Raw genomic sequence first — 12,738 nt, 5'->3', positions numbered from 1 at the left:
ACTTATGAGCTTCAGGCACCCTGTAATACCTATCCGGCTTAACAGGAGCAGGAGGCAAAGAATCAGGATTAAGAGAAGCCTCTGTAAAAACATCTTCCACTACATCCAAAACAGGAGGTATAGCCAAAGGCCTATGCTGGGGTAAAACAAAATTCCCTAAGCCTTTTCCTGGAATCAGAGAAGTCCTGACCTTCCCACTTAAAATGCTCCCTCATGGAATGAAGAGTTTCTGAAAAGAAAAATCCTCAGGAGGAGAAGCAGAAGGAGTAGAATCATCCACATCAGAATCAGAATAAGGAGAGTACTCCTGCAAGTCTTCAGCCGAAGACTCTGAAACATCTGAAGCCTGCTCAAAACCCCTCAGCTCAGGCTCCACCCTAGGTCTCTTATCAGGAGGGGGCATGGAACCCCTAATCAAAGTAATCAAATCTTCTGCCATTTTAAGCATATGCTTCTTGGGCACAGTTCCTGAAGAGCTAGGGGTAACACCAACTGAAGCTAAACCTGGCCTGCCCCTGGGAGAAGCCTTTGAAACAGAAGGAGAGGGCCTAGCCACCCTAGGAAGGGAGGGGAGTATAGTAACCTGAGAAGCCCCCTCAGCCTGACCTGCCTCCTGAGAGGCCACATCTTGCAATAATAAAGTCTCACCCTGGGAACACAAAGAAACCTCCGGTGGAGCCACCGGCTCCACCGACACCTCTAAAGAACCGCGTCGGTACAGACGGTTCTTCTCGCCTAGGCTTAACTGCCTTGTCCTTGCGCTTCTTGAAGAAGCGGGCGTCGGAGCATCCGGCGGCATTTTATAATTGCACCGCTTCCCAAAGACTAACCTTGCACAATCCAACCTTCTCTTTATAGTGCGTTTATTAAATCTAGCACAAGAGCGACAGCCAACAACGTCGTGCTCAGGCCCTAAGCAAGGAATACACAAAGTATGATAATCTCTATGCGGTATCTGTTTCCCACAAGAAATGCAATTATTGACTTTTTCTGACATCCGGTAAATCACTGAGGCAAGAAAAACTAAAATATTCCCCAACGGGGTACTTAGCCAACTTTGAACTCGGTCTGAAACTTCGAAATCGAAAAATCTCAGAACGCCAACTGGCACTTGCAATGCTGCTTCTGCATCGGACCATGCGGCAAAAAAGACTGAGGATATGACGTCGGTCATGCGCATTTGTACCCTGACGTCCTGATGTCAGTCAAATGCGCCTTGACCGACGTCAGCCTTATACTTTGATATTCGGGCCGACCGAGGACAGCGGACTACCCAAGTGTAAGGACTGCAGCAATGTGAGATGAAGAACATCAGCAGCAAGTCCTACAGACCAATTAGGAACACACAATAAGCTTTCAGCCAGTAGCCTCAAGTCAAGCAGGTTTGCTGCAGCACCCTTATGCCACAAGAGTGCAGTCAAACATTCAATGTAAAAATACTGGTTTTAGAGCTGAAATGCAGGGAAACCACACAATCTAGAAACGACAGTCCTGTAAAACAAGCAGACACATTGTAATTAAGTACTACAACAGCAGTAGGAACAGTTCAGCTTTAAAACTCTAAAGTGAGAGATATGGAGCAAAAAAAAAATTCATACCCTCTAGAGCACCGTAAATTGTAGTGGAAGGGGAGGGTGAAAACTGCCACCACGGCAGTATCTGTTAACATGGTAATTTTTTTTTCTATTTTTTTTTTTCCATTTGTTATTTCACTTAATGCAGCAACAGAAAAATGTCAAAATGTCCATAAATAAAGTACTCCCATATTTGTCAACTGTCTAGATTTTCACAGAATACCCAGATTTTTGCCTCAAATTTTTGATCTGTTCCTCATGAAACTGTAGTTTTCTAGCAAATCAGTGAGGATTGAAATCACTAAATGACGCACATTTGAGTTTTAGACTTTGTTGTGTCTTTCGGCTTTTCCCGGTTAGGGGTCGCCACAGCGGAACACTGGTCCACTAAGTTTTAGACGTTATTATCTTTTGGAAATGTGCATGCCAATGCAAATCTCATCATTCTAGCAACTTTCTAAGTTTATAGGAGTAATATCTGAAATCTGTCTATTCTTGGACCTTTCCCCTTCATCATTTTAGGCTTTGTCCAGATTTCCTGAGCAAAAAGGTTGAGAGGTACGAGTACTCCCCTTCAGCAATCTATCTAAAAATGATGACAGAAGACAATCTAGCTACAAATGGAGAGATTGCTAATAATCAGAGATCTCAGCAGTGTGTGAGCAAATGCTTTCATTGTTGTTATAAAAATTAACAAGCCACGTATAATCCAACAATTACTTGTTACTACTGTGCAACAGGGAGGGAAGTACTACAACATGCTTGATAAACAAAACCACAGTAAGGCATTTCAGCTCGTTTTCCCTCATTCTCCCCCCCCACACACACACAAAAATGCACTCATACATATACAACAGTCAGACCACTGATACTTACTTAACTGCAGACTATTAACCTGACCTTATTAATACCCTGTGTGACAAAGTTTAAGTTTTAGTCAGTATTTTTATGACATTAAATGCGCCAACAAAATGTATTAACAAAATATTTAACCCATAACAATTTTGAAGATTATTTTTTTTCTTTATTTTGAAATGGTGGGATTTACAATTTTGAAGTATGCGCTTACCTACTGTACTAATAAAGCTCCAGAGAACAGGACCCTTCCCTGCTAGAGCTAAGAACACCTTAACTATAGCATTGCAACAGACAGGCTGCATCTTTTGGCTGTATGATGGGAAGTTGTCAATCTGGACAACCAGGAGTCTTTCCAAAACCGGAGTGTAAATTTCAGGGATCTATAATGAAAAAAAAGAAATTTGGCATTTCAGTAACCCACATTACTTTTTCTTTAAAGTTGATGAAATGTCTGGTCAAGAGAAGTACATTTTTATGTTCGCAAAGAGCCTAAATTTATTAAAAAACTGCATTTTTAAAATTAAAGTTCAGCCAAGGGAGGACGAAGCAAAACACAAAGTGTAACTGTATTTAGATGCCCTAGAAGTCCCTACAGTTTAAACACTCCTACAATTCTTCTGCCTACATTCAAGGTTTCTTACTATTTTGAACAAGTGAATGCCACAGTGCTAGCACTGCCACATTTATACATCAGTGGAGTTGAAAAGTGCATCTGTTCCCTTTATCAACTGAAGTATCACTGGCAACATCTCTGGACTTGAGCAGCAGAATTCAGACTAGAATAGAAGATTCAAAAAACAAAGCAATGCAAATAACAGATATCTAAACAAGGGTGCATCAAGTTTAAGATCAAATATAGTGATATTACTCTGGTGAAGTGTACACCATCAAATATATACACAAATGAATTGAATCTCAGTTAATAAAAATCCACTAAGGCAAAGCCTTGTCTTACATGTCCAAAGTAAGTAGGCAGCAATTCAACATGGTAGCCCCCAGAAGCAACAGCAGCATTATTCTTACTATGGAATCATCTTTATTTTGTCAGATAAGAAGCAATCTACACACTGCAAACATCCCCTTCTGAAGGTAATAATTTAACATGTCAATTTGCCATCTTCCTGCACTCTAATCAAGCAAGCCTAAACCTGTCATCAGCTTTACACCATTAGCACAGCAATTTTAGAGAAACAGCCATTTCCTGTACTGTATTTCCAATTTCCAGTGGTGACATGCCAAATATTTTTTTCATCACAATTTTATTTATTTTTTTTACCCTTAAAATGTTAATTTAATCAAGATCCCCTTCGTGCTTGCTACCTTGCTGTATAAAATGCAGGAAGCAACAAATTCCGTAAGTTGCAATGGATAAGAAACATTTGTTGTGGACTGTGTAAAAGATAACACAACTGGTAGCACTCTGAGAAGCTCATATACAGGTTATATTCAGTTGTTTGAAAGACTAAGTACGGTTAATCTTCAAAGACAGTTACCACCACCAAACAAACATTTGACAACCTTAGATTTGTGTTTCTTTGAAAACAAGATACTTCAATCTTGCTTCCACTCATCAAAAGTGACAACTCACCACGAATGACAAATCAAAAATTACTCCTTTCCTTAATGGAGGCGTTACCCAGGTGTTGTAAAGATGATGGGGATAGGGAGTATAGCCTTCTTATGAAAACGAGTTTGCCCAACCATCTTGGATGGAAGCACTTTTGATGAGTTGGATACATTTTTTCATAGCTCTGTAGACAGGACTATTTTACACACACACACAGGTTCCCTTTTTTCAAATTACAAAATGAAAACAGGAAGCAGCCATGTTGATAACCAAATCTATACCTGTAAAATGAGCTGTAAACTCATCCACTGATGCTATTTAAGTGCTTGAAAACTGGCAAGGAAGGAACTACTACTGTAATTTTAAACAAGAGTAAATAAGCATTAAACCAGGTAATGTTCAGTATGAGCATTTCTATAAAACGAGTCAACACTTCGTACACAGGTTTACAGGTTTTACTTTTCTATAAATGAACAAAAAAGATTTTTCAAAAACCAAACAATTATCTTGTAAACAATTTAAACAAATGCATGCAAACAACACATAAGGAGTGGTTTCTGGCCCAGAAATTGTAGTTACTGGCCGTTTGGGCAATTTTTCCATCTTTCTCAACTTTCTGATTTAAAAGCCTGCATTTGCACTTGTTTCTTTCCTCTAACTAGTCTAGTTCAGACACAGATTCTTAGTTTTAGCACTTGAATTTGCTTATTCATGCTCAGACCTTGTTCAGAACTTGTAGTAAGCACTAAAGCTACAAATCACTACAGCACTCGACCTTCCTCATTACCTTGAGGAAAACAGTTTTTGTACTTACTTTTCCTCACTTGCGTAGAGAAAAACAGCTCTTATACTCACTTTCCTCACTTGTCTAGAGGAAAACAGTTTTTTTATTCAGGCATGTCCAAGGGTCAGCTCCCAGTGTTTTCGCCTGTCTATCTGATGAATCTGGGCATCTTGGGGCAATGTAGCAATTGCCTCATGTACACAGACAACCCTCTCCTCCTACCACCCAACAATACAACCTGTGAGAGATGCACTTATCTAGCCAAACTGGAGGTAAAGCTCTCTCCAACCAAGAGAGTGAACTTGACAGTCAAGAGAAGAAAGAAAACACTTGCACCACACCACACTCATCACATAGTCCCACTAAACCTACACCACCAAAATCCACACACAGAAACACAAAAACATTCATGGAGGCTCTCAATAATAATCTGCTCAAGCAACAGAGACCTCCACAGCAGAAATGCAAGCAACCTCCACCCCCAATACAACCCAAATGACACAGCCCACACACTCAGTGTGCCACTCAAACACAGCCCATAAGGCAAAACAACGTACCCCAACACACTAGTCATAAGTGACTCTACAGTTAGGCACACTGATGCTCCAGGCTAAACAAGGAGAAGGTTACTGTCAGCTGCCAGGATCCGCCACATAACCCACACACTCGAGTCACTCCACAACAAGTACAAATATGACTCTGTCTTCATCCATGTTGGTGTGAATGACCTGAGACGTACCTCTCTGGACTACATGAAAAGAGACATGGAAGAGCTCTCAGATCTTGTAGCCCAGGCAGGTATGACCCTAGCCCAGAGTAGCATCCTGCCATTACCCAGAATACCGCAGTACAAGGACAAAATGACCGACTTCAACAACTGGCTAAGCTTCTGGTGTCATTTTAAGGGGATCCAGTATCTGTCTGCTTGGGACAACATGGTCGACAGACCACGATGCTTTGCCACAGATGGCCTGCACCCGTCACCCCTGGGATTCTGGATACGGGCCAAGACTATTGCCACCCCTATAGTGCCTTTTTTAGGCAAGGTTCAAATGACAAATTCACCACCGGAACAGGAACAAGCAAGCAAAAATGGAGGGTAATGCTACTCGATGCTAAAAGTCTAAATCTCAAAGTGCACTCCCTCGAGGCACTCCTTAAAATGGAGAACATCGATATTTGTGCAGTGACTGAGATTTGGTTCAAGGCTCCAGAGAACACCCCTGCATTACCAGGCTACAACTCATACCACACTTTTTGGCCATCTAACCTGGACTGGAACACCAAAGGCAGAGGTGTGTCCATTTTCATTAAGGATATCCACACCTCCAGGCTAGTTGCTCAACATAATGTATTTGAGGTTATCCAAGTGCAACTAACTCTGGGCAAAACTGCAATCCAAATTGTAGCTTGCTACAGATCCCCCCACCATGCCACAGGATTCCCACTCGTCTGTTCTCGATATACTGGAAAATATTAGGGTTCTACCAAAAACCCTAATAATGGGCGATTTCAACTACCCCGCCATTAAATGGGAAAACTACTCGCGTACCAACTCCTTCGCTCAACGCTTTCTGGAATTCATAACTCCAATGCTCTGGATCAACTTATCCACACCCCCACCAGAGGCAACAATATCCTAGACCTAGTCATTACCAACATGAGTGATTGGTGTTCCACACCTGAAGTCAACTCCTCATTGGTCAGATCCGACCATAAGCTAATCACCCTAGATATTCACCATCCCACTCCCACCCCCATTAAGGAAACCACAGCAAAACATTTCTCCAAAGCCAACTTCATGCTTCTTAAGACAGAAGTGGCGAACTTCATGACACCCATGCAGATGGACAATACAGTTAGAACTGCTGAATCATACACAAATGCACCTTAAAAGCACTTACACAAGTGCATGGGTCATGCTATCCCAAACAGAACCAAGATGCTATCCTCCAAAAAAAGGAAGTCAATCTGGTGGTCCCCTGCCATAAACTCTACAACAGAAGGAAGTAACTGTTGGAAAAGAGAGTAAAATCCTATGAGTGGAGGAGCTCCCTGGTCAGCCTCAGTAAGAAGCTGAGATCCCTTATAAGATCCCCCAAAGCTAGCTATTAAAACAAAATCGCCACTAATTCTAGGGACAACAACAAAGCATTCTATAGCTATTGTCAAGAATCTCAATGGCAACACCCAGATCTGCTCTGAGTTACAGCACAATGGCATGAAAATTACATAACCAACTGATACTGCCAACATCCTGGCAGATAGGTTCAGTGCTACCTTTAGCCCCTCTCACTCCCTAAAGGTTCATTGCTACCTTTAGCCCCCTCTCACTCCCTAAAGGTTCAGTGCTACCTTTAGCCCCCTCTCACTCCCTAAAGGGCCCATATCTATACAGGAAGAATGCAGAGTCCCTGTAATCACAACTACACAGGTAAAAGCTGCATTCTCTAAAGCCAAAAACACAGCATCCATGGGACTGGACAACATCCCAGGCTGTGTTTTACATGAACTTCAGAATGAACTGGCTTCCCCACCTAAGCACCATGTTCAATAATAGCCTCACATCAGGCTTTGTGCCCACTGAATGGCACACAGCAACAGTTATCCCACTCCACAAAGGGGGAACCACCACTGATCCTGGGAACTATCACCCTATTAGCCTGACGAGCCTGGTCTGTAAGGCCATGGAATGTATCATCATGGAACTCAAAGACATTGGTAACCTCAAAATACTGGACCCCACCCAGTTCGAGTTTGTGAAAGCCAGATCATGCCTCCTGCACCTGATCGACCTCTTTGAGGCAGTCACCAAAGCCATAGACGAGGGTAAGGTGGTTCACACAGATTATCTTGACCTCGCAAAGGCTTTCAACACCATTCCCCATTCTGGAATTATAGCTGAACTCACTAAACTAGGTATAAATCCCTATGTCACAAGACGGGTTACCAACTGGCTCACTGACAGAACCCACACTGTAAAAGTTGCAGACTCCAAATCTGACTTCAAACCAGTGACAAGTGGAGTACCACAGGATTCAGTCCTGGGACCTCTCCTGTTTGGTATCTACTTCTCTGAAGTACCAGCTAACAGAAGGCCTTTGGCTAATGAAGCTTACAGATGACTGTAAACTAGGAGCCATAGTCAAGTCCTCAAATGATGTGGACATCCTACAGAAGGGCCTCACTGAGACAGATGCTTTGTGTCAGAGTCATGGCCTCAAGCTCAATGTCAAAAAGTGCATGGTCATCCCCTTTAGCAAAAACTCTGTATCCATGAAATACCATAAAAGCGGCAGTCGGGTCTATATTATAAGATCGAAGTTTGAAAACATTGAACAACATATGGTTGACACCATATGGTCAAATGTCTTCAAACATCGACCTTATAAAAAGGAAAATAAAAGCCCCCCTGGACTTCCCACGTGGGGGGCTGCACCCCCTCCACTACTTAAATATACCAACTCCGAAACCGCACTACACTGCAGTACACGGAAATCTCCCCTTATGGAGATTTCAGTTTACACTCAAGATTCTGAGCGTTCGATATTCTCGTGTCGACAATGTCAGATTCGACATTGTCGGCTTTCGAGAACACAATATAGACCCCGGCATTCTACTTAATGCCGAATCTGTGAGGAGAGACCTTGGGACCCAGGTGGACAGTGGTCTCTCCTTTGATAATCACATCGCCACATCAGTCAGGAAATCCTTCTACATGGTACACCTCATCACAAAAGGGTTCTCATCCATGAAAAAAGAGGTCATTGTTCCCCTCTACTCTACCCATTATAGAGTACAACTCCCCTTTTGGAATATATCTCAAGACATCTGTGGCCTTCCCAGCTGCTGCAGAAGTACCTCACAGAGAATTACTGGTCTCAAACAGATACCCTACACTAGACATCTCAAAAAACTCCAGCTTTACTCTGTAGCATATCGCCTACTCCAAGGTGACCTCAGCCCAACATATAAAGCTATATCAAATGCAGAGATGTTGGACATGCTACACTTAAACAAATCACAAACCCTCCGAGCTGCAAGCTCTAGGGACGTAAACCTTGTCACCATAATAAACAGGACATGCTGGAGGGATAGATTCCTGTCCCAGAGACTTCCCATACTCTGGAACAAGCTAGCCTTCTATGTTCAGCAAAGTTCCTCATTAGCACTCCAAGAAAAATCTTGATGAGTGGATGGCAAATAGGAAAAACACCCTGGGGATCACTTCTGTGGCTCTGCTCAACAGGGGCACAGGAAAATAACTTTCTTGGGTGGCGTAAGCCAGGGAACCTTGTTGGCTAGGCTTACTTAGGCCATTCTTCCTATTCACTGTACAAATGTGGGACACTACTCAGAAACAGAGCGACAAAAACAAGAGAGAAATATAACCACATTATTAAAAAAAATAATGTAAAATCTGTAGACTTTAATGAACTGTACTGCAAAATTCTACTGCCCAAGATAATTTATTTTTGCTTCTGAAAAAGGGTGATGAAAGATGTGTGTCCTCTTTCTTTACATGACCAGCTTACTAATGGCACCAATAATTTAGTCTGGTTTTCTGTGCTACACAGCTTCAAAAATCACATGTGATGAGGGTGATTCAGAAATCGTGTGAAGGGGGTAAATCAAGCCTGAAAATATGGACATGCCTCCAAAAATAGGAACATTATGTACATCATGAAAATAGGAGCATTCTGCCAGAATAGGGACAGTTGAGAGGTCTGACTGCATCTATACGAAGACTGGTGAAATTAATTGCTATAAGGTACCAATAGAATTAAAAATGCAAAGGATATGGTTGACTTAATGGAACAGAGAGTGTACTGGTTAAGTGATGATGCTGCAAAAAGCATACTCAGTGAAGAGGTGCAAGGAGATGACTAGGTGACAGTTGTGCTAAATTTATTTTAAGATCAGAAAGGAAAGAAGGTAGAAATGGAGCTGTACGTTTGGTGACAGCCTTTAAGATGTTTAGAGTAAAAAGAAAAAAAAATGAGACACGAGACCACACTTAAGTTTTTTCTTCCTGATTGGCAGACTGAGTGAGATGCCTGTGGGCAAACTGGCAAATTGAATTCACTGGAATGGAGAGTGAGAAAGATCACTGGAATGTTATTAACATAACCAGAGCTGCACACTCAGTATGTTCCATTAATATGAATAATTTGTAGTAATTATGAGTTACAACCAGACTGTATGTTTAAGAGGAAGAAGTTACAGAAATTTTACTACGTGGGAGAGAAGAGGTACAAGAGAAAATGTTTACAGTAGAAGATATCAGACATGACTGCCTGCACGGCTATGGAGAACACAAGAATTAAAATACTTCAAAAAACTGGTTACCTGTAATTACCATGAACATGAGGCACAACAAAATAAATAGAAACAACAAAGCTTTGAGGCAGATAATAGTGGTTAAAGTCTCATTATTTTTGGCAAGGTCCATCAATTTATTTGTACAGAATGAGATAGCCAACATAGAACAGCATACATTAATGACTATACAAAAGCCTCTGCTCTATTCAGGAGGTAAATGTCCTGCTAAGGAGACAGAAATGCAATGTTGTGCATTTAATAGCACTTAAAAACAGAGTTTACCAATACGAGTAACTGTTCACATTGGTCCAAGAGAAGGTGCATACCTGAAGAACTGAAAGATGTCAGAATCAGATGTAGACTATGTACATTTTATACTGTGATGTTTTAAAATAAATATAAAGATGGTTTTCAAAGAGTGCAGGACTGTTCCATGCAAAATAATTGTTAAAACATTTTCTAAAAGCTTTGCTTGATCAACTGGCTGCAATCATATGTGCTTCACACATAGATGTATTACCAAAAAATAAATACTATTTCACAAAGCAGATAGGGATTCACAAACAGCAACAAGAAGGGAACCTGGCTGTGAAGGACAATATTCCCTCACCACTACACTATCCATGACACCCTTACTATTTCCAGCCTCCTCATTCCACTTTAATGCATCAAATAACCATGTTATTTCAGTTGCAAAGACAGTACTATACCACACACCCCTGGTGTTACAATGTCACATTTGCTATTATCTCCAGCCATAGTGAAAGCAGAGAGGAATGGAGTAGACGGATGGCAATACACTCAAGTGTGTAAAAACAGATTTAACACCAGTCTTGTATTCATTACTAAAGTACTGTTACAAAACAAGTGAAGTGGAAAAGTAAACCTTCAGAGAAGTGTCTGCTGTAGCAAGCAACATACTAGTAGAAATCTGGAGAGAAAACCTCTCCGTTATAGCCTATACATTGCTCATGCCCATAAGGTCATATGTAGTTAGCTAACAGAATGCGCTTAAACTGCCATCAAAAATCTGTACAGAAAAAAAAATTGAGTACTACTGTACCTAATCTCATAAAATACAAGCAAAAACAGAAAGGAGGAAATATGTACCCAATTCAAATCTTTTTCTGCTCACTAAACAGGGATGTCCTCTTTCCCCTCTGTTATTTGCTTTAGAGTTAGAGCCATATCAGACCACTGTAAGCTTTTTCTTCTTGACGTTTAGACTATGTGAAATGTCTGTAGTCAAACTGGCAAAATCATTTATTGGAAATAGCAAAGAAAAAATGGGATTCACAAATACAGGGCTATAACGGATATGGTAATCAAGAAAAGTCAGATAGCTATACCTTATCCATTGTACTGTATGAGAATTTTTTGAGAATCTTCACCGTTAGTAGACGTACTGTAAATAGCTCTTGTTTGTTCTTGTTCATGTTTTTTTATGCTCACAGATTTCTAAATACAATTACTGTCAATTTTAGTTAAAATTCAATTTATTTATTTCCAGTTTGATTACTGGGGAAGTCCACTGGGTCAACACGGCCCATTTTCAGTGGAGGCTTGGGGAGAAAAGCTCCGAGAATGCATTAAAAAAACAGTTTACATACAGGATTTACAAGAAATACAAGCAAGGTCAGAGAATGCATAAGCAGTTTACAAATATGATTACAAGAAATACAACCTAGTACCAGAAACAATTCTGTAGAACAGATTAAAATTGAGCCTTTTCATTTAGTATAAGTTAGCAGAAATTTATTGAAACCGAGTGTTAAGGTTGTATAGATATTTGACATGTATTGAGAAATTACAGGAATTTGAGAAATTGTGGATATGCTTTACATGCATATATTAGAGTAGAAAGGAGTACTCTATATTTACATTTACAAGTGTTGTTGAGCAAATATAGCTGTAGGAGTGGAAGTAAGGAGAGGAATAAAGCCGCAGGAGAGTGCAGGGAGATTTGATAAGAGTTAAAAGAATATGTCTGAGGGAGGTATATAGGGATTATGTGCCAGTAGGGGGAGACTCTTATGGCTTGAAGAGATCGAAGCTTAAGTAGGGAAGGATTATGAACAAAATTATGGACAATAAAAAAAAAAAAAGATCAGCCTTATATACATATATTTTGTACTTCATAAATTGAGAAAAGGACATTTCACAATGGTGTAACATTTCAGAAATGTTGTCTTTTTTTGAGATATAACAAAAGATGTGGAGGTAAGCTACGGATCTGTGCATTAATTGGTTCAGCAATGCTTATACTTATGTGGACATAAGAAAAACTATTTGGGTGTATGGATTAAAAAAATACTGTTTTGGCAATAAAGGGTATATTGACAGACTAAAGCATAACATAAAAATTTAAAAAACTGAAAGTAAGTGATTACTGATATGGATAACAGGATACAAACAGTAAAACTGTTTTTAGTCTTGTATACAGGTCAGTAAGATTTTTATTACCCAGAAGAGAAGCTGTATATGACAAAAAGCTGAAGGAATTTGATAGGGAAGAGGGCAAGAGGCAAGTGGGACAAGCCAATTCTCCCTATAGATCAAATTGGTTTAGGTTTTCCTGAATTTGAACGGATTCTTCAAACCTACACAGTTAAGGCTCAAGTACAAATACAAGT

General features: G+C 40.4%; 1 protein-coding gene across 1 annotated transcript in view; it reads right to left on the bottom strand.

The window, feature by feature from the left end:
• PRKDC (protein kinase, DNA-activated, catalytic subunit) overlaps positions 1-12,738 on the bottom strand; it is a 4,917,417-nt gene that overhangs the window by 4,233,568 nt on the left and 671,111 nt on the right. Inside the window, exon 8 of the mRNA XM_044065724.1 lies at positions 2,644-2,812. Coding sequence (XP_043921659.1) covers positions 2,644-2,812 — 169 coding nt within the window. The remainder of the gene's footprint in view (positions 1-2,643; positions 2,813-12,738) is intronic.

The sequence above is a fragment of the Protopterus annectens genome, chromosome 3.part0, assembly GCF_019279795.1.
Source record: "Protopterus annectens isolate FY-2018-M chromosome 3.part0, PAN1.0, whole genome shotgun sequence".
Classification (NCBI taxonomy): Eukaryota; Metazoa; Chordata; order Ceratodontiformes; family Protopteridae; genus Protopterus; species Protopterus annectens.
The sequence above is the reverse complement of the archived record's forward strand: the minus strand, read 5'-3'. Positions and strand labels throughout refer to the sequence as shown.